General features: G+C 43.8%; 1 protein-coding gene across 1 annotated transcript in view; it reads left to right on the forward strand.

Annotated features, from left to right (window-relative positions):
- The first annotated feature begins 2,657 nt into the window (after nucleotides 1-2,657).
- LOC138258980 (protein SSUH2 homolog) overlaps nucleotides 2,658-27,118 on the forward strand; it is a 139,411-nt gene continuing 114,950 nt past the window's right edge. Inside the window, exon 1 of the mRNA XM_069206340.1 lies at nucleotides 2,658-2,770. Within this exon, the coding sequence (XP_069062441.1) occupies nucleotides 2,748-2,770 (23 nt within the window). The 5' untranslated portion in view covers nucleotides 2,658-2,747. The remainder of the gene's footprint in view (nucleotides 2,771-27,118) is intronic.

Consider the following 27,118-nt stretch of genomic DNA (forward strand, 5'->3'; position numbering starts at 1 on the left):
GTTCCAGCCAGTTACAACTGGTTCTGGGAGTGCCCCCTCTCTCCTTTCAGCACAGGCTCCAAACATCAGTGGGGGGTTAACGACCCTATTGTGTGAGGCCAGGGCACAGCCTTTACAAATGTAGGTGTGCCCCGCCTCTCCCTTCTCTCAGCCCAGGAAGACTATTCAGTATGTAGATGCACCTCAGTGACACCTCCACCCTCCCTGTGTACAGGCTGTCTGAAAAGTATGCACAAAGCCCCAACTGTCACTCTGCCCAGACGTGGATTGGAGTCAAGCTGCAAAACACCAGAATCATAAGCACAGATAAATGCGCACTTTCTAGAAGTGGCATTTCTGTGATAGTAATAAAAAATACACCCACACCAGTAAGCAGTATTTATTATCACCATCACAACCATACCAAACACGCCTACGCTAGCCCTCATAAATCAGACAATACCCCTACACATAAGGCAGGGCATTTCTAATGCAATCCTATGAGAAGGCAGCACTCACAGCAGTGAGACACCAAGTTAGGCTGTTTGTCACTACCAGGACAGGCCATGCAATATGGCACATGTCCTACCTTTCTACATACATGGCACCCTGCCCACAGGGCGTACTTTAGGGGTGACTTACATGTAGTAAAAGGGGAGTTCTGGGCCTGGCAAGTAAATTTAGATGCCAGGTCCCTGTGGCAGAAAACTGCGCACACAGGCCCTGCGCTAGCAGGCCTGAGACAGGTTTGAAAGTCTACTTCAGTGGGTGGCGCAAGCAGCGCTGCAGGCCCACTAGTAGTATTTAATTTACAGGCCCTGGGTATAGAGATACCACTGTACAAGGGACTTATAGGTAAATTAAATATGCCAATCAGGTATAAGCCAATCATACCAACTTTAGATGGGAGAGCACCTGCACTTTAACACTGGTCAGCAGTGATAAAGTGCTCAGAGTCCTAGAGCCAACAGCGAAAGGTCAGAAAAACCAGGAGGAAGGAGGCAAAAAGACTAGGGATGACCATGCGTGTGGCCAAAAGTCCAACAGGCACCCCGGAATTCAGAGATGTGCAAATAACCACTGCTTCTCAACACCTTATCTTGTGGCCATTTTGGAAATAAAAGGGTTTTCTTGATACCTATTTTTCACTTTTTATATTTCACCAAATTAATTGCTGTATACCCGATATAGAATGAAAAGCCATTGCAAGGTGCAGCTCATTTAGTGGCTCTGGGTACTTAGGGTTCTTGATGAACCTACAAGCCCTATATATCCCGCAACCAGAAGAGTCCAGCTGACATAACGGTATATTGCTTTAAAAAATCTGACAACGCAGGAAAAAGATACAGAGTAACACGTGGAGAAAAATGGCTGTTTTTTTCAGCTCAATTTCAATAGTCTTTTATTTCAGCTGTTATTTACTGTAGGAAACACTTGTAGGGTCTACACAAATGACACCTTGCTTAATTCAGAATTTTGTCTACTTTTCAGAAATGTTTAGCTTTCTGGGATCCAGCTTTGGTTTCTCACCCATTTCAGTCACTAACTGGAAAGAGGCTGAAAGCCCAAAAATTAGTAAAAATGGGGTATGTCCCTGTAAAATGTCAAAATTGTGTTGAAAAATGGGGTTTTCTAATTCAAGTCTGCTTGTTCCTAAAAGCTGGGAAGATGGTGATTTTACCACCGCAAACCCTTTGTTGATGCTATTTTTAGGGGAAAAAACTGTCCTTTTTTCCTATTTTTTTTTTTTTTAAACGAAATTGTTGCTGTATTTTGGCTAATTTCTTGGTCTCCTTTAGGGGAACACACCAAGTCTTGGTACCTCTAGAATCCCTAGGATGTTTGGAAAAAAGGAAGCAAATTTGGTGTGGGTAGCTTATGTGAACAAAAAGTTATGAGGGCCTAAGCGCGAACTGCCCCAAATAGCCCAAAAAGGCTCGCACAGGAGGGGAAAAAAGGCCTGGCAGCGATGGGGTTAACAAAGCCAGTTGATGTCATCACTTTTCCTCAGTACTAAAAGTTTCGTTTTTACATGGCTTTCTTTTAACGTATAACTCTCACTAGGCTGGTTCGTTGTAAGCGTACAAAAGACTGGGGATGCAACAAAAAAACTTTACGCTAAGTAGCAGAAGCCCCTGTTTCCCCCATTGCGTTTATTATAGATATTGATATAAAGCAGGGGCGTAGCTACTACTGGTTCAGCAGGTGCAGTAGTACTGTGGCAAAATGCCGTGCGGGGCCTATTCAACCCACAATTGCTGTGTTTACTACTCCAACAGAAATCAAAGGGACCATTTACCTTTCTTGCACCAAGGCTACTGGCAGCCTTGATGCGCAGCGCTACAGCTATAAAGCCTGCCCACTAGCGTGTAGACCGTGCAAAATACTGCACGTTTCGGTTTCATTTCTTCCTTCCCGATCAAGCTAAAGTTTTGATGTTTCAAACATGCTGGGTCTATAAGCCCCCCGTGTTTATTCAGGTGCACAACTCTGCCGCCAATTAAACAAGTGTGTTAAAAAAACCGTTCTTTGTGGCACTGTGTGGTGTTCTGTGGCATAACGACCAAAGTGCGCCCTGGGCGTCAAATTAAACATAGGATAAACTGTTTGACACGTGACACAAAATCTACCAGCATTTAAAGCACGCACAAATATTGTCCATGCTTCTGTAGGCATGCCTCGTGCCTGGGAGGGGTGCGGGACAGTGATCTCTCTTTACTTCCTCCTTCTCAGTCTGGAGTCGACACAGAAGTGTAGACAGCAACAGAATGGCCACCGGGTCGCCCCTCAGGTGAGCCGCTCCACTCCCTCGCCCCCGAGTGTGGAGCTCGTTTTACGAAAGTGTAATTTAAGGACTTTAACTAAACTGGGCACTTGTGATAACAATTATTAGTGTAGATAACATTCCCTTTTAAGAGTTATGTACAAAATCTCCTCGGCGTGTTAAATTCAGAATCCTTGCGTGTGGGCGGTCTGATGAGTCGTTCGGTGGCAGGAAACGTGCTGGAGGTGCTGTGTATTTTGTTAATTGTAATCTCGGATTTAGAGGGGAAGAAAAAGATTTGAGTTTTCGCTGCATGCAGAAACAGGCTATAGAGTGTCAAATGGCTGCGAATTGGGTAGTGTTTTGTGGGCATAGGGGAGAGTATGAGTTGGGCATTGAGTAAGAGAGACTCTTGTTCGGTGACTCACAACTATCCTATGAAGGTACAAGCACAGGCAGGATGAAACACCAGGTGGGGCACAGAACACTTCAGAGGGAACTAAGATTGCATGTCAAGTGCACCGAATAACTCTTGTAAGAAATTTAGGGCCAGATGTAGCAAAGGGTTTTTCCCATTCTGTGTCAATGGGAAAATGTGTTGGTACATATGGCCCTTAGTTACTGGTTAATAGCGGTAAACCCCTTGTCAAGCAGCAACCACAGTTCTTCTCAGGGTGAAGCCACGAGCAGCATCAATTAAGCTGCACTCAACCCTCTGGTAGCTTGGCACTGAGCAGTGAGACTTAACTTAGAGCCGATGTGTAAGGTGTTTGTGCGGCACTTCAAACAGTAACACAGTGAAAAAACACCACAAAAGGATCCCACATCAGCTTAGAAAAATAGAGTAATTTTTAATAAGTAAGAACAAGAATAAAAATCAGTCACTACAACCACAGATACGCAGGCTTAAAGATTTCAGTAAAAATAGCACTAAAAAGCACAACGCATTAACTGTGGATCACTGGTTGCGCTATACTGGTACAAAGTTACACATTCAGGCCCACCACGATGGGGTTCAGGCCAGCTACTGGGACCTAGTTAGGCCCACTGAACAGAATACCTTAAATCCTGGTTTGCGGAGCCTTGCGAGGAGGAGTGTCAAAGATGTGTTGTGCAGCCTAAGCCATGTATCAGTTCCGAGATGTGGAGAGGCTGCTGTGTGAGATCCTGCGTCATCATCAACAATCCTGTTGATGAGGGCCTACAATGTGAAGTCCGGCGCCGAAGAGACATTGAGCAGTTGGGGCAATGTGCCCGTTCTGATGGGCTGCGATGCAGAGTCCGTCATTGAGGCTGCTGTCGATGTGGGGGCCTGTGCTGAGGATGCATCGTGCAGCAGGGGTTCCGATGAGGCAACAGGCTGCGATGCAAGTGTTTGCATCGGTTCTGATCCACACAGCAGAGGCAGTGTGTTGGCTCTACTCAAGGGTGCGCCGCACAGCAGAGGAGAAGGTATGGTTCCGCTGAATCCACAAAGGCTGCTAGAGCACTTTATGTACACTCCCAAGGGTCCAGGACTGGGGTGACACCACTTGGGTAGACTCACAGATGGCAGAGTCCAGGTGCTGGATTCAAGAATGTTGAAAGCCCGCTGTCGCTGAGGCTCTAGTCAGGAGGGCAGCCAATTAACCCTTGAAATCACTTTGTGGTCCTGGGTTCAACAGATGCGATCTCAGACCCAGGGAAGAGGGCTGCAAACAGCAAGGCAGCAGTCCTTCAGAGCAGCAGTCCAGGAGAATGGCAGTGCTTTCAGCAGCACAGCATTCCTTCTTCCTGGCGGAGTATCAACAGGTACAGAAGTATACTGAAGTGATGGTTTCTCAGGTCCAGTATTTATACTTGGTGCCCCTTCCTCTGGAAGGTGGGAGACGATTCTAGACATTCACTTTGAAGTCCCCAGGCATCCCATACTTCTTGCCCTGGTTCCAGACTATCTACAGGGGTTATGCAGTCCTTTTGTAGAGGTAGAACACAGCCTGTTCAAGTGGAAGTAGGGCTGTGCTAAGTTCCGCCCTCCCATCCTGCCAATGATGGCCCATCTGGGCATACCTAAGATCTCTGTTGTATGTGCCTGTCTAGGAGGAATACACAAAGCCCAACTGCCAACTACACGCAGACATGTGACCCAATGACAGGCTGCAGGCACTAAATAGCTAAGAAAGATAAATGCCAACTTTCTAAAAGTGGCATTTTTAAAATTGTAATTTAAAACCCAACTTTACCATTAGAGAAGAATTTTCATTACAATTCCAAAGACACCAAACACAAACTGGTTACCCCCTTATATTTGGCATTTACAGCTTATTAAATGTTATAAAGTAACTCCAAGGTTATCCAATGGGAGTGATAGGTCTTGCAGTAATAAAAAAACACATTTAAGAGTTTTTCACTACCAGCAAATGTAAAACTTAAAATGAAATGCCCCACTTTATAAATACACTGCACAAAGCCCTATGGGCTGTCAAGGGCCTAAACTAGGAGTGACTTTTTTTTTTTTATTAAAAAGGAGGGTTTGAGTCTGACAAAGGATAATTTTACCAAGTTGAATTGGCAGTTTAAATACTGCACACACAGGCTGCAGTGGCACGCCTGAGACATGTTTAAATGAGCAACTTAAGTGTGTGGCACAATCAGTGCTACAGACTCAATAGTAGCATTTTATTTACAGGCCCTGGGTACATGTAGTACCAATTTACTAGGGATGTACAGGTGAATTAAATGTGCCAATTGGGTGTAAGCCAATTTTACCATGTCTAGAGGAGAGAGCACAAAACTTTAGCGCTGGTCAGCAGTAGTAAAGTGCACCAAGTCCAAAGTTAAACAAAAACGAATTGAGCAAAAAAGTGGATGCTAAAGGCAAAAAGTGTGGGGGTGATACTGCAGAGAGAGCTAGGTCCATCTATCTCGTACAATTCTTAGTTAATCTCATAATGAAATATAATCTTACCAGATGGCCAAATGTCTTTTAACACGCAGTGCTCTTAGCGAGGTATGTTTTTTTTTTAACCAATTAATGCATTATAGGTGTGTAGTCCATGTCAACCTCAGTTGATCCAAATTGAAAAAATAAACCTGAAAACCCGGAGTGTAGCAAGGAATGTGGCCCTTTTGAGTGCTATTGGGGTAGAAAATACAGCAATTATATCAGTTCAGTGGGTCCCTCAGGTCCCCAGTAGCACTGCACCGGTTGAAAACTATGATTTGTGAAAATAAAAAAAGCCCAGTCGTGGAGCATTTCGTTCTTGCCGACATGAAGTCATCCAGGAAGTTTAGTTGTAACCGTAAGTGAAACGTGTACACCACTGCACTGGTTTTGAGGTGAAGGAGACAGCCTGGTGGCTTTTCTGTCGGTACCGCATCAGTAAGTGAGAAGTTGCACATAATGAATTACAAGGTTTGTGTGCTCTGGAGCAAAGGGCAGAGCGAGCACCTGTTTCAATGAGGTATTAAAAACAGTCACAGCCAAGACCAGTTTTGAAATGGTAATTATTCAATTAAAGGGCCAACAAATAATGCTGTAAGTTTTGCAAGCACTGTGACTTTCGCAAACAGAACGTTTTGCAAGTATACAGAGATAGTATAATCAGGAGTACTGTTACTTTAATATTTCTCAATTTATTGCCCATTCCGGTTTCGAACTCGTGACCCTCCAGCGGATGTTATCGCGGGGAAATGACTCGCTGAAATACATGCCAACATTTTAGAACATCGAGATGGGAGAATTAGATAAAAAATAAAACGCATTTTTTTTCCCTTTCGGTTTATATTCTAGTAGAGGCATTTTTAGGCAGACGATAGCAAAAAGAAAGCAATTTTTTGGCTTCTAAAATCGGGAGTATCCCGCCTGATTCGGGTCTGTTTGGAATGTATGCAGTGACTGAGCCACTTGTGCTAATGGAGAGCGTTTGAGCAGATGATAGGGTTCCGTTATGGGAGCCAGTCTTTAAGTCGGTCCTATTTACAACTTTCAACTGCTGTGAATTGTTGTTTTACGTGGGGGCCAAAACTAGAATGGCGGCCCCCACGGGAGCACTGTCATGCCTTATGGGAGGACCGCGGCACCCACTCACCGCCCACCCCCCGCCATTCACCCCTCTTCCCCCACCGCTCCTACAAGGGAGCCAACATTTGTAATGGAGTTTAGAAGATGTCTAACAAATATTGTTGTTTAGTCTTCCCTTTCCTTTCATTTATTTATTATCAGGCCTCTGATGAAGCTGAAATGAAGGTTTTACATTTATTTGACGCATAAACGTAGTGTGAAATAATCATGTGTGACTTTAACCAAACTAATAAAGATTGTACGGGGACAAAATGTGCCCTCAGAGTAGTTTGCCAACATTTATAAGCGTGCTTTATATAATGTGATGTATTAGAATTGCACTAATCCGACATAATCGTAAACGTGTGCTATGATTTGCTTGTTTGAAATGTTTTAGCTTAGCATAACTTTAGTGGAGGCTTCGGCCTAGTAGCCTGGTCTCACGATTTAGATGCTCGTATTTTTCCAATGTGCTAATAAACGTGTATTTTTGCTTGAAGCTGTACTTTTCCACTAAGATCGTTCACATGCTTATCTTAAGGTTTCGTGCCAGCTTGGCATTTTTTCTCTTTGCTCCAAGGTCAATCTGCAGGTGCGGACAATGGAAGCTCTGAAAATGAGTTAATTGGTATAAAATGTTGCAACTTGCGTACCGGTCTCCAAGGATAATGTATGCTTAAGTAAAAGCTTGAGAACTGTTGTTTTTGATTGGACAATTTGAAGCTAACCTATGAACCCTCCAATGGAAGACCCTACTGGATTTGAACTGTTGTCTATTTAAACCAGGTGCACGAGAAGAAAGCAGCCATTACCCAGCCATTACAGCCATTACCAGCCCGATACCCGCCATTTTGCAGGACATTGCAGCTATTATGGCCCACCTTGCTGCGACGCCATTTTGAAAGAGACTTTGATGCTTTCTCTAATCGAGAGAAAGAGACTTTAAATGATTCTTGCCCTAGAGACTTTAACTTTGATCCCTTTGCATGAAGTAGTAGTTTATCTTGCCGCCGTGAGGCAATTGCCCCGTCCACCCTGCCCCTTTGCCCCGTCCCATGCTGATCGAGAAAACGATACCTGTGAGACGAAGACTTCCTTGAATGCTGATCGTAATTGGTAAATATGAAAGGAAATTGTACAATTGCATTGTGTTTCTTTTAGGTAACCAACTGCTGATTTTTGATAAGAGCCCTAGTTAGGAGTTTTTCTAAATTAATGTTGCTAAATTGTTTTTGCATGAAGTCCCACATGCCGATGCTAATTTGAGGTTAGATGAGGATTCCTTTTGTTGCACGATGCAATTTGAGACCTTGTTATGCTGACTAAATGTATGCAATTAGCTCATTACAGATTATAGTTCTAGTGATTTGCATTGCTATTATCGAATGCCTTGTGATTCAAATGCTGCATAGATTGCACCTGTTTCGCCGTTATGGACAGCTATTAATGTTCATTTATGTTTATCATTTGGTGTTGAGACACATCTATATTGTGCTAGCTTTGTTAATATAGGGAAATAAATTCACTAACTTTGAATAAACTGGTGTGGTTATTCCTGACTGAAAGGTCAGGGTTCGCCGAAATGTATTCTGGATTAATTGTCAAGTGTTATGTTGATCAGGGTATTGCTTATGTTCGTTATTGATTATTGATTAGATTAAATTGACTGATTAAGGGTGGAGAGGGTCCCACTTAGCCAAAAGATTCATCGGCCTAAAGAGCGTCCCAAATACAGGTAAATTACTAGTACGGAACGCTCTATCAGTAGATGGTAGCAGTGACGGTTTCGCCTTTTGGGACCCCGTACTCTTAAAGTACATGGTGTTGAATTAACGGTTACGCCCTTTGAGAGCCCACTCGAAAAGTTGAATTAGATTTTTCTTGGATAAAACTGATTGGGAAAATGATGATGGGCTAAGTCCACCGCGACTTTCCCGGGATCTCAGAGCTTGCGAATGAAGAGAATGGAGGTGTGAGATCAGCGTTGGCGGTACTAGTGATGGTATGAGTGAAGTTAGGATTTTGCGCTTGCACAGCTTATTGCCGCAGATTGTGTGAAGAGGTTGCGAGGATTTTAGAGAATAGCGGAGGTGCGACTCCGAGTGTAGAAGTAGGGAAGTCGTCGAACTTCATAGAAGTAGCGGAGGTGCGACTCCGAGTGTGAGAGTAGGGAAGTCGTCGAACTTCATGTGCGTGTGGCGCTTTGTGCATAAAAAGGTCCACGTGGTTGTTGTTGTTGAGACGGGCCCTGCGAGGTCAAGAGACTCCGGAGTATGTTGTTTTATGTTGTGGTCTGGTCGGTTTAGTAGGTTGATCGGGCGTGGTCAACGAGTCGGTACGTGTGTTAAGGGAGTGAAAGAAACTTCGACTTCGGGCTTTGACAGAATTCTAAGTGCACTAGAATAGATCACTGACAAGTTGAGAGCAGAGTCTGCGGGTCAGATTTGCTTGCGAACGTGGGGACCGAGAAAGATGGAATAACTGCCGAGGCTAGTGAAAAATCCCTAAGGTCCTGAAGCGATTGTGTTACCCTTCCTGTAGTAAACCGACAGATCTGTTTTATATTTTTGGTAGCTCGCGATACATGCAAGAAGTTGTTACGAGAGGAGCTGAGTGAAGGAAGACTAGCCGCAAGGCTTTGTCAGCCGCAGTGTGTGTGAGTGTGACGTCACTAGGAGCCGCGCTGGGATAGGTTGGTTGCAGAGAAGGGTCGCGCACGGATTGGACGCAGTCCGTAGGGCTCGATTGGAAGGGGAAAGGCAAGCGAAGAGTATTCCGGGAATTAAAGTCACCTATTGATTACAAATTTTGTGAAACAAAAGACGAGAAAAATGAAATTTTTTAAAGCATTAAGGAGTGCGATGAAGGGGGAGTCTTACATTAAAGCGAGCGTGGAGAGGAGACGCCGCCCGAAGGTACACCAGCTTACATTGTAATGGAGGAAAAAGGGGTAGCTCCGTGCCTTTGGCTAAAGCAATGGCACAAGCTGACAGAGAAACATGGGAGCGTAGCGTTCCCGATCCATGGGACATTCAATATAAGGATCCTAGAGAATTTGAGATTCGCGATGTACGACATGAAGGTACCTCCAAGGCCAGCACAGTTTGAGGCTCTAGCAATTTGGGAACTGATGGCTAGACAGCAACAGCAAAATAAGTTCGAGACTAGGATAAGGAAGGTAGAAAAGACACTAGCGGACGCTAGGTGGGATAATGCACAGAAGGTGTGGAGGTCAGATGTATTGCAGGGGATAAAATTGTTTCCCGCAATTACTAAGGGAGAAGAGGAGACAGGTAAGAAAGCTACCTGTAAGACAAACAGGAAGTGTTCCAAGGATAGGGAGGACGAGGAAAAGTTGAGAAGAGAAGAGGAGTTAGAGGATGAGGAGTTAATCATGCAATTGCTGAACGACCGTCCACCACCTTATGCAGAGAGTGGACAAGTTCTGCCCCTCCGGCACCGGTACAGAACAGTGAAACTCAGAGTTCAGGAGCATCATCGGGATCTAAGGACCCGAGTTTACTGTTCACCCCGCAGATACCGCAGGTTAGGAGAATATATCCAGATGTGCCCATGTTGAAACCAGCAGAAAATTATCAGTCGCAGATCCCAGGGTACTACAGCAGTGACAACAGTGCAGGAATGATTCTAGATCCAACCGTAAGGGGAGTACAGAATGGTCACAGCCCAACAATGGCACAAGCTGAATCAACCCAGTTTTTGATGCCTCAAAAGCAGATGCAGGGGGGAAACGCACATGCTCAGATGACGGGGAGTCAGATGGGCATGCCGGCAATGATGACCCATAGTGTGGGAATGAACATGTCTCAGAACATGGGGAATGCACAGAACCCAGAAGCGATATCACTACCCATTACTGTAGGTCCACCGGTACCTTTGTACAGTCAGCCTAACTTAGGTATGAGCGGTCAGGGATCAATGCTGCAGAATGGGACAGAAAGGAGGTGCATAGAAAACACTCCAGGGATAACTCCGATAGCGGCTCAGCCAACTGGATCTGGGTCCTTGATGGAGTTTAGTCCCATATGTGCTCAGTCAACACTGGTGAGGTCGAGTCCCCCACTGATAATACCTCTAACATCGAACACTGAAAAGTTGCCGCAACCATCAATGGCAGTCGATGTGAATGCTACACTGATGGGGTTGAATGCGCAACAGCTGACACAGTGGTTTAACAGTCTGAATTCCACACAAAGCTCAGCCAGTGAGAAGGGAGAAGACTATCTGAATAGGGTCAGGTTGAACATGGAAGCACAAGAATTGGTGGAAGGGACTATGGGTGTGAATAGGTTAGAGTCCTACTCGGAAGAAGAGCTGAGATATCTATGTCCCAGGATTACGAGAGAAGTGAACAAGGTACATAAAAGCTTGCAGGAAATAGCTGACAAAAACGGGGTTGACATAGACAAGACAAAACACTTGAGCAGGAGCTACAGGTTGGATTTTGGGACCACAGACTTTGAACACATGAGGTCAGCAGGCATGAAGGCGCACCTTAGAGAATTGCTGCAGAGTGCACAAGTGTGGAGGTGCTTAGACAAATGGGAAAGCAGATGGGTAAGGAGAAAAGAAAAGAGGAAAGACAGTGTCCCAGAGTTCAACGAGAAAAGACCACAGAGTAGTGATGCAGTAACGATGTTACCAATGAGGGAGACAGCAGGGGGAAAGTTAATACATGTACCATGGCATAGAAGCGACATTCAGTCTTTTACGGATGATTTTCCCAAACTGAGAGAGAAACCGATTGAATGGTATCAACAGACTGATAGGTTTGTGAAGCTTGCAAAATGTCTCTGGGAAGACCTGAACACCCTCTTTGAGATTGTGGTTCCGGCAGATTTGTGGGAGGATTGCAAAAGAGCTGTAGGTTGGCCGACAAGTGAACCGGAGAGAGACAGGGATACGGGTGCGCCATCACCTATGGTGATGAGCTTGTACTATAAGGTGATTGAGCATTTGAAGACGAAGGTTGCCGCGAAAAATGTGGATTGGCAGAAGATCGATCGAACTGCCCAAGAGGCTAAAGAGTCGATTCATAGTTACTATGAGAGGTTGTTGAAGGCGTTCAAGAACTACAGTGGCACGGAAACAATAGAGGCGAAGGACATGCTTCATTTCGTGTTCAGATTTGTGGAAGGGCTGAGACCAGAGATAAGTCAGATGATAAAGTCGCATTTGATTTGCTGGCAGTCGAAACCGATTGATGAGGTGTTGAATTATGCGAAATACTGTAGCGACGAAATTGAAGTGAAGCAGAAAAAGTTGAAAGAGAAAGTGATGATGATGCAACTTAAAGCAGCTCAGACAGGTCTGCAAGGTTTGCAAGGGTTGCAAGGGTTCCAACAGCAGGTACCGCAACCGCAGCCGCAGTTGCAGGGAAATATGATGTTTCAGCCACAGGCGAGAGGCAGAGGCAGAGGAGGTTTTGGGAATAATGGTCCGGATTTGAACACTGTTGTGACTCCGAATGGGGTGCAGGCATTGAAAAAGGTGATGCCGTGTCACGTGTGCGGAATCGTCGGTCATTGGAAACGCGAGTGCCCGATGGTGGTGCAGGAAGGTGCAGGTGTTGGTCAGCAAAACAATGATGTCAATGCATTTCAGACAATGAGGGGACCGAAAATGAGAGGTCCAAACCCAAATTTTCAGACCATAAATCAGTTGCAGGGATTACAACCTATGCAGCCGCAGCAGATGCAGATGCCCCGTATGCAGATGACGCAAATGCAGCCAATGCAACAGCAGTTACCCATGGTACCTAATCAGCAAATGCAAATACTTTTGGCACCAATGAGTCAGCAGCAAGTGATGGTTCCTCCACAGGTCTCGGGTCAGGTAATGAATACAAATGGCACCGTACAACAGTTCCCATTACACAGTGAGGATGGAATAAACAATGTATGGGAGAGTGAAAGCTCAGGAGAGGAAGGAGATTGTGTGCTTGCAGCATCCTTGGAAGTTGATCAAAAGGGTCCGTACGTGGAGGGAAGAGTAATGGGTCATCGTGTCTCATTCTTGGTTGACACAGGAGCCACACGTTCAACTGTTAAGAGCATTGAAGTACCAAATTTGCCACTCTCAGGGAGAACAGTTCAAGTGGTGGGAGTAGCAAACAGGCACCTGACAAACCCAATTACAGATCCGGTACCAGTCAGCATCGGTAACTATCAAGGGTTACATCAATTTGTGGTATGTGACTCAAGCCCGATAGCACTGTTAGGGAGAGACCTATTGTGCAAATTAGGTTGTTCGATTATGTGTTCGAACGAGGGAATAAAAATTCAGACGAGCAGTGATGGGGAAGAAGAGGACAGTGCAGAGGGGGATGAGATGGAAACTGTTGATGAAGAGTATCCTCTGATTTGTCTTTTCCCGATGATAACTGAAGAAGATATTCCAGCTGAATTACGGGAAAAAGTCGGAAAGGAAGTGTGGGATATGACAGGGAAAGAGGTGGGATTGATGAAAGGAGTGGAACCAGTGAAAGTGACTGTAAAGCCCAATGCAACCTTTCCCCAGACCCCACAATACCACATGGCACAAGACACCCTCATGAAAGTTGCCCAACTTATTGACGAATTTGTAAAACAGGGAGTTCTGAAAGAAGTGTTAAGCAGTCCATGTAATTCACCAATCATGGGACTAATAAAGCAGAGTGGAAAGGTCCGAATTGTGCAGGACTTGAGGAAAATAAATGACATCATAGTCAAGTGTTGCCCTGTCGTACTGTTAGAAATGGGGTCCTTGGTTGACAGTCAGGTTACCCCCTGTTCAAGCAAAGACCCTCACTCTAGTCAGGGTAAAAGAGAATCACCCTCAGCTAACCCCTGCTTACCCCCTTGGTAGCTTGGCAGAGCAGTAGGCTTAACCTCAGAGTGCTAGGCATAAAGTATTTGTACCAACACACACAGTAACTCAATGAAAACACTACAAAATGACACAACACAGGTTTAGAAAAATAGGAAATATTTATCTAAACAAAACAAGACCAAAACGACAAAAATCCACCATACACAAGTCAAGTTATTAATTAAAAATCAAAAAGAGTCTTTAAGTAGTTTTAAAAACACACTAGCGCTGCTAGAGTGAAAATGTACCTGGTGTGCGTCAAAAATAACCCCGCACGGGCGGGCGTGCGTCGAAAATAACTCCGCACGGCGGTACTCGAGTCAAAAATCCAGCCGCACGATGAGTTGATGATCCAGCCGCGCAGGTTGCGATCTCCCAGCCTCCGTCAGCGATGCTGCGCGTCGTTTCTCCTGCTCCGTGCGTCGATTCTTCGGTCGCGTTTCCTGCGAGCGTCGTTTCTCAGCCGCGGAGCTGGCGGCGCGTCGTTTTTCAGCCGCCGATCGGATTCGCGTCGATCTTTTCCCCGCACGGCGCTCTGTGCGTGGATTTTCTTGTCTTTAGGCTGCCAGCTTCTCCTTTCAGGGTCCCAGGACTGGATGGGCACCACAGGGCAGAGTAGGAGTCTCTCCAGAGGCTCCAGGTGCTGGCAGAGAGAAGTCTTTGCTGTCCCTGAGACTTCAAACAACAGGAGGCAAGCTCTAGATCAAGCCCTTGGAGATTTCTTCTCAAGATGGAAGGCACACAAAGTCCAGTCTTTGCCCTCTTACTCTGGCAGAAGCAGCACTGCAGGAAAGCTCCACAAAGCACAGTCACAGGCAGGGCAGCACTTCCTCCTCAGCTAACAGCTCTTCTCCAGGCAGAGGTTCCTCTTGATTCCAGAAGTGTTTCTAAAGTTTGTAAGTTTGGGTGCCCTCTTTATACCCATTTTAGTCTTTGAAGTCACCTTTCTTCAAAGGGGACTCACACCTTCTTGTGAAATCCTGCCTTGCCCAGGCAAGGCCTCAGACACACACCAGGGGGCTGGAGACAGCATTGTCAGAGGCAGGCACAGTCCTTTCAGATGAGAGTGACCACTCCACCCCTCCCTCCTAGCAGAGATAGCTAATCAGGAAATGCAGATCACACCCCAGCTCCCTTTGTGTCACTGTCTGGTGTGAGGTGAAAAACAACCCAACTGTCAAACTGACCCAGACAGGGAATCCACAAACAAGGCAGAGTCACAGAATGGTTTAAGCAAGAAACTGCTCACTTTCTAAAAGTGGCATTTCCACACGCACAATCTTAAAATCAACTTTACTAAAAGATGTATTTTTAAATTGTGAGTTCAGGGATCCCAAACTCCACATGTCCATCTACTCTCTAGGGGAATCTACACTTTAATCATATTTAAAGGTAGCCCCCATATTATCCTATGAGAGAGACAGACCTTGCAACAGTGAAAACGAAATTGGCAGTATTTCACTGGTAGGACATATAAACCACATTACTATATGTCCTACCTTATCCATCCACTGCACCCTGCCCTTGGGGCTACCTAGGGCCTACCTTAGGGGTGCCTTACATGTAAGGAAAGGGAAGGTTTAGACCTGGCAAGTGGGTACACTTGCCAAGTCGAATTTACAGTGTAAAATTACACCTACAGACACTGCAGTGGCAGGTCTGAGACATGATTACAGAGCTACTTATGTGGGTGGCACAACCAGTGCTGCAGGCCCACTAGTAGCATTTGATTTACAGGCCCTGGCACCTCTAGTGCACCTTACTAGGGACTTACTAGTAAATCAAATATGCCAATCATGGATAAACCACTTACATACAATTTAAACCGGAGAGCATATGCACTTTAGCACTGGTTAGCAGTGGTAAAGTGCTCAGAGTTGAAAAGCCAACAGCAACATGTCAGAAAAAAATAGGAGGCAGGAGGCGAAAAAAGACTGGGGATGACCCTGCATAAGCAAAAGTCCAACACGTACCAAATCCAGCTGTGATAATGTTTCAAGTCCCTTGCGATGCCGAGTGGTTCTCAGTCATCGACTTGTCACAAGCATTCTTTTCGGTGCCTCTTCATGAGGACAGCCAATTTCTCTTTTGTTTTAAATTCTTAGACAGAGTTTACAGTTGGTGTCGAATTCCTCAAGGGTTTTCTGAGTCACCGTCAATATTCAATCAGATTCTAAAGAAAGACTTGGAAGCGTTAGAATTGCCATTCGAGTCAACCCTAGTACAGTACATCGATGACTTACTGATTGCATCAAAGACAGAAAGTGGCTGCACAGCTGATACCATTGCTCTGTTGAACCATTTGGGAAGGAATGGACACAAGGTGTCTCCTTCCAAATTGCAGTTCTGTCAGAAGAAAGTGAAATACTTGGGTCATCAGATAGAGAAAGGGTCACGGAGAATAATGAAGGAAAGAATAACGAGTGTACTTCAAATGAGTCCACCAAAGACAAGGAGGGAGGTGAGGAAGTTTTTGGGAATGGTGGGTTACTGTCGTCAGTGGATTCCCAACTTCTCAACTCTAGCAAAGCCTTTACTGAAACTGACCCAGAAGGATGCCTTGGATCAAATTGAGCTGAAAGGAGATGAGATGGATGCTTTTATTGAATTGAAAGAATGCATGTGCAGGGCTCCAGCTTTAGGTATGCCTGATTACACAAAGCCTTTCACATTGTTTTGTCATGAACGTGATGCATGTTCTTTGTCTGTCTTGACTCAAGCCCACGGTGGCATAAACAGACCAGTAGCGTATTTTTCAGCTACTTTGGATCCGGTTGCAGCAGCACTTCCAGGGTGTTTGCGCGCCGTAGCAGCAGTTGGTATCAGCCTCACTCAGAGTGAAGGAATAGTGATGGGACACCCAGTAACAGTCATGGTCCCTCACTCAGTTGAGATACTTTTGACCCGCTCCCGAACGCAACACATGACTGGAGCGAGGCTCACAAGGTATGAAACGATAATTCTGGGCTCACCGAACGTGCAGCTGAAAAGGTGCACTACGTTGAATCCAGCATCCTTGCTTCCTGGTGAAAATGCTGAAATTGAGAACGCTGAAGACGTCGAGCATGACTGCCTTCAGGTGACTGAATTTTGCACAAAACCTCGACCTGACATTAAGGATACTAAGCTTGATGAAAATGACCAAATTGTTTTCGTTGATGGTTCATGTCTAAGAGATGGGATGGGAATTTTGAAAGCAGGATATGCTGTATGTACTGTAACAGGTGTCTTAGAAGCGTCCTGGCTTCAAGGAGTCTATTCTGCACAAGTAGCAGAACTTGTAGCCCTCACAAGAGCATGTCAACTGTCTGCATTGATGAAAGTCACCATTTACACTGATAGTCAGCACGGGTTTGGAATTGTGCACGACTTTGGCCAACTATGGTCACAGAGAGGTTTCCTGACTTCTTCAGGATCCCCAGTGAAAAACGGGGAGAGAATAAGGGAATTGTTACACGCCATTCAAATGCCAGCCGAAGTTGCAGTGGTAAAGTGTAGTGCTCATACAAAAGGACAGGACTATGTTTCTCTGGGAAATGCATATGCGGATCAAGTCGCAAGATTTTGTGCCTTGAACTGTATATTACTCAGGGATGAATGGAATTCGATAAGTGAACCAGAACTCGAACCAGCTGAAGCATTTGCCTTGAAGGTCGTAGATACAATAGATGAGCTAAAAGCATTACAGAATAACGTCAGGGAGGATGAAAGAGATTCCTGGATTAAGTCACAATGTATAAAGAGACCAGATGAGTTATGGGTTTCAAATGAGGGAAAATTTGTTTTGCCAAATAGTCTCTTATCACAGCTTGCGCGGTTCTATCATGGGCAAGCTCACCTAGGGAGAGATGCCATGATAAGATTGTTCAAAACTGATTGGTTTAACCCCAGATTTCGTCAAGCTGCAGAAGCAGTTTGCCATCGATGTGTCACTTGCCAGCAGATGAACCCAGGAAAGGGAACAGTTGTGAACGCGAGCCACATTGGCAGGGCCAGTGGCCCATTTAGTAGGATGCAGATGGACTTCATTGAGATGCCTGTGCATGGAGGTCTAAAGTATGTGTTGGTGATTGTGTGCATTTTTAGTCACTGGATTGAAGCATACCCCACACGTAGAAATGACAGCCTTACAGTTGCAAAGCTATTGTTGAGAGAGTTGATACCACGTTTCGGATTCCCGATCTCTTTAGAATCAGATAGGGGAAGTCACTTCAATAACGAGGTGATAAAGTTACTTTGCGAAGCGCTGAACATTGAGCAAAAACTGCATTGTAGCTATCGCCCTGAAGCCTCAGGACTGGTGGAACAAATGAATGGTACACTGAAATCGAGAATGGCGAAAATATGTGCATCGACAAATTTGAAATGGCCTGACGCATTGCCTTTGGTGCTAATGTCAATGAGAAACACCCCTGATAGAAAGACTGGATTGTCTCCGCACGAAATTCTCATGGGCAGGGCTATGAGACTTCCTGCAGTTCCCGCAAACGCGTTTCTGAATATTACAGATGATATGGTGTTAGACTACTGCAAAGGTCTGGCTGACGTGGTTCGCTCTTTCTCTCACCAGGTGGAAGCGACCACCTTGCCACCGATCCAAGGTCCACGACACGCACTGAAAGCAGGTGACTGGGTCGTGGTAAAGAAGCACGTGAGAAAGTCGTGTCTGGAACCCCGTTGGAAAGGCCCTTTCCAAGTGATCCTGACGACAACTACCGCTGTGAAGTGTGCGGGAGTTCCCAACTGGATTCACGCCAGTCACACAAAGAAAGTGTTGTGTCCCACAGATGAGGAAGTTGAAGCGCTGAAACTGCCAGTGCCTGATAAAACAGTGCTGAGTGCTGAGACAGAGCAAAACCGAGCTGAAAGCGAACAGGCAGGAACAGGAGAGAGAGAAATATTCTCTGAGGACGAAGCAACCGACTCACTTGGGGAAGGCCAAGGAGAAACCTCAGACAGCGACGAAGCAGCTGAAGGTGACAAAGATCCTGAAGCAGCTGAGGGTAGCAAAGAGCCTGAAGCAGCTGAAGGTGACAAAGAGCCTGAAGCAGCTGAAAGTGATAAAGAGCCTGACGAAAGTAACGGCGACGAAGGGCTCGAAAGAGGTGAAAAAGCAGGAGAGCCTGATCAGAGGAGGGCTTTCCCAGAAGCAGACGATACAGAAAAAGAAAAAGAGAATGTGATTGATTCCCCAGAAGGAGGGGACAAGGCAGAACAGAACGAAAAAGTTCAAGCTTCCACAGAAAAGATCGCAGGTCCATCAAATGGACACGGTGCAAAGAGGAGACTAAGTATATCACCAATAAAAGAAAGGACTAAAGAAAGTTTGAACGACGGAGAAAGGCCAAAAGTGAAAGAGAAAAGAAAGGAAGTGACTGTCGTGGTACCATCCTCAAGTGAAGGAAAAGACTTGGCCAAAGAGGAAAGCACCAGTGAGGCAGAATCGAAAAGAGAGGCAAAATTGAAAAGGAAATGGATACCAAACAGGAGATATTCCGGTCCAGAATGGGCATATGTAGTCAATGACGATTGGACTGACGAATTTGTATCTCTTAGCCTCGAGAACGAAGAAGAAGAGATACCAATAGAAAATAAAAGTTTTATGGACTCTGTCGATTGAAAGGGTAATAAATGACATTGCTTGCTACAATCTAACGTGATACAAACAACCAGCTGAGACATTGCTAAACCGGATGAGACATTTGCTAACCTGATAAGACTTTTGAAAACCTGATTGACTCTTAAACACTAACTTTAAAAAAAAAAAAAAAAAAAAATAATTTTTTGAGTTATTGCAGAATTGAGACTGAGTTATTGCCGAATTGAGACAAATGCTGCTAACCGATAAGTGACTTGGCTCCTGAAGAAGACTGTGTGAACATTGCGCTCGTTCAGCCTTGTAACTGAATTGCTAAATAGTTTCTTTTAAGTGCTTCTAGCTCTCTGATTCTATACAGATCATGACGCAAAACAGTAGAAAGAAATATTTTAAATATGTGTGTGTAGGCTTGGTAATTGCATGTGTACTAATAATAATGGCAATTGTGCTTGGAATGCATGGAAAGGGTGAGAATGAGAAAATTGATGCTTCTACTTTTGCTCCTGTTACTGTCACTGAACTAACCGCATTGAAAAGACTAGAATTAGATGAGAGACTCTTGCATGATAAGAAAGAACTTTCGTATAATGTTTTCTATCGCTTGCTAACAGAATATGTTGAGACTATGGATGCGAAGGATTGTTATGTGTGTACACAGATACCGACATCAGTAAAGGAAGGGGTGACTTATCACCACATGCCTCTTACATACGGGATTACATGTAGTATAGTAATGTCTAGGTTTTACGGTCAAACTAACCTACAGTATTTTTACTCAAATTATGATGTTACCTTTGCATATGTTCCTATAATAGCGCAGCTAAGCCAGATTGCTAAAGATTGGGATGCTAAAATAATGAGGGAATTTTTCGAGCCAATGCAACCTTTTGAAACTGCTCACGCTCATAGGGAAAACCTTACCTGCTCGCTCTCTGCAGTAGAAATAAGCTTTTTAGATCGCACAGATGATAGAAGGGCACAAATGAATGCGAAATTAGAAAAAGAACTACATAAGAGGACTTCAGTAGATAATTATGATTTTGCCGCAATAAAGACACAAGGGAGAATAGCTTTAGATGCTTGGCATGTAGGGAAATTTTGTATATATCGAGGTGAATCTTATTATGATAACATTTTCGTGGGAGCGAGTGAATGTAAACATACGTTTATCTTTAAGGCCAAATGGACATTCATGATGAACGGACTTGACCCTGTCATTCCAGGTGTATATTACATTTGTGGGTATAATGCCTATTATCGTCTTCCGAAAGGATGGTGGGGGAGATGTTATTTGGGTATAGTGTTCCCAAAGGTTTATCAACTGGATGACCTATCGATGATTCAAAAGACATCTGGATCCCATCGTATCCAGAAAAGAGAGACCGCAGCTGCTGTGGTAGGAGATATATTTGGAGCCATGATTCCTTCATTGGGAGTTGTGCTGAATTCCATCAAAATAAGAAAGTTGTCTACTATAGTGGATAACATGTTGACAAAGTTTTCAGGTGCTATAATCCTGATAGATGCTGAACTTGCAGCGGAAAGAGCTATGACTCTTCAAAACAGGCTTGCCTTAGACATTCTTTTAGCAAAGGATGGCGGCGTTTGCAAAATGCTTGGTGCACGACACTGTTGCACGTATATTCCAGATAACAGTGTGAAAATTAAAACTATGCTTGCTAATCTAACAAAAGAGAGTGCAGACTTGAAGGAATTGAAAGAACCAGGAGTGTGGGAGAAAGTTGGAAAAGGACTTGCTTCAGTGGGAAATTGGATTGGGGGAATTTGGAATGGGATATTACTAAAAATAATACAGGGAATACTAATAGTACTGATTTGCATATTTGGAATTTGGGGAATAAAAAGGGGAATAATAATGATTATGGAAAGAATTAAAAGAAGGAAGAAAGAGAAAATGATGAAAAGAATGGCAGAAGAATACAAAGCGAAAACTAGGGGAATTAAAAGGAAAAGAGAACTGACAGAATTTTAATGGAATAAAATTTGTGGGCATGATTTGGTGTGATGACAAGTAGTCATCAGAGGAGGGATTGATGAAGCTGAAATGAAGGTTTTACATTTATTTGACGCATAAACGTAGTGTGAAATAATCATGTGTGACTTTAACCGAACTAATAAAGATTGTACGGGGACAAAATGTGCCCTCAGAGTAGTTTGCCAACATTTATAAGCGTGCTTTATATAATGTGATGTATTAGAATTGCACTAATCCGACATAATCGTAAACGTGTGCTATGATTTGCTTGTTTGAAATGTTTTAGCTTAGCATAACTTTAGTGGAGGCTTCGGCCTAGTAGCCTGGTCTCACGATTTAGATGCTCGTATTTTTCCAATGTGCTAATAAACGTGTATTTTTGCTTGAAGCTGTACTTTTCCACTAAGATCGTTCACATGCTTATCTTAAGGTTTCGTGCCAGCTTGGCATTTTTTCTCTTTGCTCCAAGGTCAATCTGCAGGTGTGGACAATGGAAGCTCTGAAAATGAGTTAATTGGTATAAAATGTTGCAACTTGCGTACCCGTCTCCAAGGATAATGTATGCTTAAGTAAAAGCTTGAGAACTGTTGTTTTTGATTGGACAATTTGAAGCTAACCTATGAACCCTCCAATGGAAGACCCTACTGGATTTGAACTGTTGTCTATTTAAACCAGGTGCACGAGAAGAAAGCAGCCATTACCCGGCCATTACAGCCATTACCAGCCCGATACCCGCCATTTTGCAGGACATTGCAGCTATTATGGCCCACCTTGCTGCGACGCCATTTTGAAAGAGACTTTGATGCTTTCTCTAATCGAGAGAAAGAGACTTTAAATGATTCTTGCCCTAGAGACTTTAACTTTGATCCCTTTGCATGAAGTAGTAGTTTATCTTGCCGCCGTGAGGCAATTGCCCTGTCCACCCTGCCCCTTTGCCCCGTCCCATGCTGATCGAGAAAACGATACCTGTGAGACGAAGACTTCCTTGAATGCTGATCGTAATTGGTAAATATGAAAGGAAATTGTACAATTGCATTGTGTTTCTTTTAGGTAACCAACTGCTGATTTTTGATAAGAGCCCTAGTTAGGAGTTTTTCTAAATTAATGTTGCTAAATTGTTTTTGCATGAAGTCCCACATGCTGATGCTAATTTGAGGTTAGATGAGGATTCCTTTTGTTGCACGATGCAATTTGAGACCTTGTTATGCTGACTATATGTATGCAATTAGCTCATTACAGATTATAGTTCTAGTGATTTGCATTGCTATTATCGAATGCCTTGTGATTCAAATGCTGCATAGATTGCACCTGTTTCGCCATTATGGACAGCTATTAATGTTCATTTATGTTTATCATTTGGTGTTGAGACACATCTATATTGTGCTAGCTTTGTTAATATAGGGAAATAAATTCACTAACTTTGAATAAACTGGTGTGGTTATTCCTGACTGAAAGGTCAGGGTTCGCCGAAATGTATTCTGGATTAATTGTCAAGTGTTATGTTGATCAGGGTATTGCTTATGTTCGTTATTGATTATTGATTAGATTAAATTGACTGATTAAGGGTGGAGAGGGTCCCACTTAGCCAAAAGATTCATCGGCCTAAAGAGCGTCCCAAATACAGGTAAATTACTAGTACGGAACGCTCTATCACCTCTGAGGCAGTTGGCCTTATGGTGTTACAGCTGCAGGCTTTTTACACAAACGCACTTTGTATGCTGAGCGTTTTTCAAGGTTCTACTTAGTGTTAAAATTTGATTTGTGTGCTCCACAAATGCGCCATGGCTAAAATATCTGATTGATGGTGGTGCACAAGGCATGGGATCTCTTGCAGGTCTGAATATTTTTAATATTTCAAGCACTGCAGTTGTATCAGGTATTTCCTTGAAAAACATGTTGGCCATTGACAGAAAATTAAACCTAAAAATGTTTGTAGCATGATCCATTATCAATATGAGGGGGTGTGGCGGGTTGGATGTTGTATGGAGTCTCCCGTTTGACTGGCTCCCTGCTGGTCCGTTTTTTTCACTAAATCTCAAATCTTTTCCAGCAGGGACAGACAAAGGGGCATATTTAAGAGGCCCTAGCACCTCCTTGCGCCACATTAGCGTTTTTTTTTTTTTTTTTTTACACTAATGTGGACCAAAGAGACCAAAATCGCTGCACCAGATTTACAAAGTAGCACAATGCATGCATAACGCCATTTTGTAACCCCTTGCACCACATTATGCCTGCGCCTGACGTAATGTATGCAAGGAGGGCATTCCTCCATTAGGGGGGGCTGAAAATATGGCGAACAGAAATCTAAAAGATTTCTTTGCGTCATTTTTTTGCGTCATTTCTTTCCAGCATTTTTAACTCCTGCTCAGAGCAGGCGTTAAAAGGTGGCATGCCATTGTTTAAGCACATTATGTCAGCCTCTGTTTGTTATTGGTGTATCAGAGACAAGTGCATATAGCAATCATACATCAGTTGGCAGTGTGAGCCCCTCCACTTAATGCTTGTGAAGTTTTGCACTAACTTCCGTAGATTAAACTCCATGAGGCCTCACTGATTTTTGTCGCCAGTACATGTGACCATAGTTCTGTGTACTGGCAGTGGAGTATAAGTGCTGCATCACTTATTGTGTCTTAGATTTTTATTCTGGAAGGGTATGCGATCCCTAGTGCATACAGGTTTCCGCGTGAGGTGCATTACCCAATGCCCTAATTAGTGTATTGGAATATTGCCTCTTCAATACAGAAATTCATTGTACAAATTTTGAATGATTTGATTCGGCCATTCCTAACTATATTCATGATCATGACACATCCTCCCTGTTCTTGCCAGTACTCTAATATACCCGGTGCTGGGAGAAGGCTGGATTTCTGTTAATAAGTACATATGGGAGGGCAGAGTGGTAAAATCATGAGGGATCTAACAGATTCCGAGGTAGGTCCCAAAAATGGGAAATACTCTTTACAATGCGGCTGGAACCACTTTGTGTCTTAACAATGCCGTCCTAGCCAAAAATGCGTCTTTACAGTGCATTCCTTACCACGCAATTTGTTACAGCGACTTGCATTAAGGAAAGCGTTGTTGAGCTGATGCTGGACTTTAAGTCCAACACTTTCCCTATTGTTACCACACTAGAGTTGGAATACTAAATTATACTATTCCAACGTCCATCGCTTTCCCTAAGGCAAGCCATTGTAATGACTTGCGCGGTAAAGGAATGCTTGTAAAGACCCATTTGTGGTTTGGGCCACGTTTTTAAGACGTGTGGTAAATGCATGAGGGTTGCAACGTACAAGGAGTGGTTGGGCAGCATTGATGTAGGGTATTTCCACTGAAGTTAAAGGGGACGTCTGTGTTCACTAGAGTGTATGTTTAAGACAGGCATTTGCAGCATATTTTAAGGGCTTGCAGGTTGAGAGAAAAGTCTCTTTGGTTCGAGTCTGGTGTGGGAGAGGAGTGGCAGGTAGACAAAGGCTTCTTTTCAACGCACAGATGGAGCAGGTCACGCCTCCTTGCTGTGACACTTGCAGAGTGTGCACTTTGCAAACAGGTATTGCAGGAAAGTAAAAAAGCCGGGGTGGTGTGCACGAAAAAATAAGTACTTAACTAAAACATTCATTTTTCTTTTTTCATAGATTTAAGATGAATACGCTTGGTTGTTTGGTGAAAGGTTTGGTAAAAAGTGTTGTTAGGCTCAAAGGAGATTCATTAGGGAATGGGTGAGCAGGGCAAGAAGGAAAGGCCTGAAACCGAGCATGTGATGAATAGTCAAGAGTGAAAGCTGATAAGTAGGGCTTGTGATGATTGTAGGCAAAATCTTAGAGGATTTTCAGGCAACAGCGAAAACGTCAATATTACTCTGATGATTATTGTACCTACTGGAGAGAGGTCGAAGTTTGCCTAGTGGCAGTTTTGACACATCATAAAGTAGCGCAGAGGGTTAATATGCCTCCTGCAAAGCACATGTACCATGTAGGTCACAGACCTGTACTTTTATGTAACTAGCTCAGTGGGACTACTTTTGTCAGAGAGATTATTGTATTTATAGTTTATAAGTTACAATGCTAATATAATTCATTGAGCTATGAACTGTCATCAACGAGCTGCTTGCACATTGCAAGATATAGGTTAGAGAGTTATATTTTCCTCAGTCTTTCATTATCCCATTGTTGCAAAAAGTGGTTCATTTGGGTAGAAATACATTTTTATAAGTAAAGACAACCCCAACCACTATGTTATGTTTTAAATACTGAGTTTGTGCTTCTCCAGGCCAAGCACTCTTAAAATACACTGCCTACTAGAATGGATGACATGTAAATCCTATAACTTGTAGTCCTCTTTGTTTTCTGCAATATTTTCTGTACATTGATTTACACACATATGATTCATTGTATCTGTATAATAATGTGTGTGTGATGTAAAGTGCCGTGACACACCACACTTTTATAAGCAGCTCTGTAAAATAAATTAAATACCTGTGAGCGAGGGGCTGTGGAGAGATGGGGGGCACCGTTGATTGGTGGTAGTGAGGGTATCCGTGTAGAATTGCTGTCATTATTGGGGCACAACAGAAATTGTTGCACCAGGCAAAACCTACACTAAAGCCAGCGCTGAGCACAGCAAGTGATGCGTAGTCATAACATAAGTGGGAAATGGGCGAAACAGAGATTGTCATGAATAAAGTCATACAGTAAAAAAATATATAATTGACCCAGAGGGTCTCAGAAATTACAGTCCGGTCTCTGGGTTTCCATTGCTTGCCAGAGTTCTGGAAAGCTGTGTCAATGCTCAACTCAAAGACATCAACATTTAAGGTGAGTTTCACTATGGGTTCAGAGCTAGTCAGAGTATCAAGACAGCTAGCTCAAATCTTCAACAAGGCTCTTTGCATTTTGGACAGTGGTGACTTGTCCTCGGTCTTTAAGCAGAATTAAACACTGTCAACTATGACTTTCTCAGTCAAACTTCTTTCTCACTGATAAATCAATCAGTCATAGGACAAAATTATGCTATGTGCAAATGCTTGTCTGTCATAATTTGAGGATTTGATTTCATACTGATATCTGTTAGGTAACTATCAAAGAACTGTGAGCAATAAAGGATGACGTCACTGGAGAAAAGTCAGGTCAAAGATGTTCTGAGGAAAGGAGAATTGAGACACATAATGCAGTATTTCCCAATGCTGTTGGGTTGCATTTGGTTCTCATGTCATGCACGTATTTTTCCAGATGCTTGTGATAGTTATGCACTGATATTTCTCGTTGCTCTACTTCATGCCGGTTCTCGGACTGCTGACTTGAGTTCATTTTTCTTCTGATGATTTCTTTGTTTGCGTTATCCTTCGGTTGGTTTTCTTAACCTTGAATGCTTTATGTCACTGTGTCAGCGGTACTTGGGTGGATCGGGATGGCGTGGCTTTGGTAGGTGGGTAGAAGGGCAGAGTGTGCATGAAACCATTTGCCTTCTGATTAGCAGTACTGATTGGAATAGTGATGAATCAACAAGTAGGAAGCGTGAGGGCTCGTGAAGAGCCCTACTGTGATTGCCTTTTTTCTCTGCTTCCCTTTTCTACATCGTCTTCCTTATTTTGCTCATTTTGCTTTCAGAAAATGCAAACAACGTGCCGTAAATGCAGAACAATGAGAAATCAAGAGAACAGGGTGTTATTCCATTCTTCATCTGAAAGGAAAAAAACCTTGCATTTTGCAGGAGTTCCTTTCATGTGGAAAGAGGAAAGATGCTGATACTAGTGCTGTTCACCAAGCATACGTTTTAACACCACACCTGAAGTCGTGGGCCTGGCGGGTGCTGCTTAAAGACCATCTGTGCTGCGACCTTGCCAGACACCAACCAATCACCTAAAAATGGCTG

This window comes from Pleurodeles waltl, chromosome 9 (assembly GCF_031143425.1).
Source record: "Pleurodeles waltl isolate 20211129_DDA chromosome 9, aPleWal1.hap1.20221129, whole genome shotgun sequence".
NCBI lineage: Eukaryota > Metazoa > Chordata > Amphibia > Caudata > Salamandridae > Pleurodeles > Pleurodeles waltl.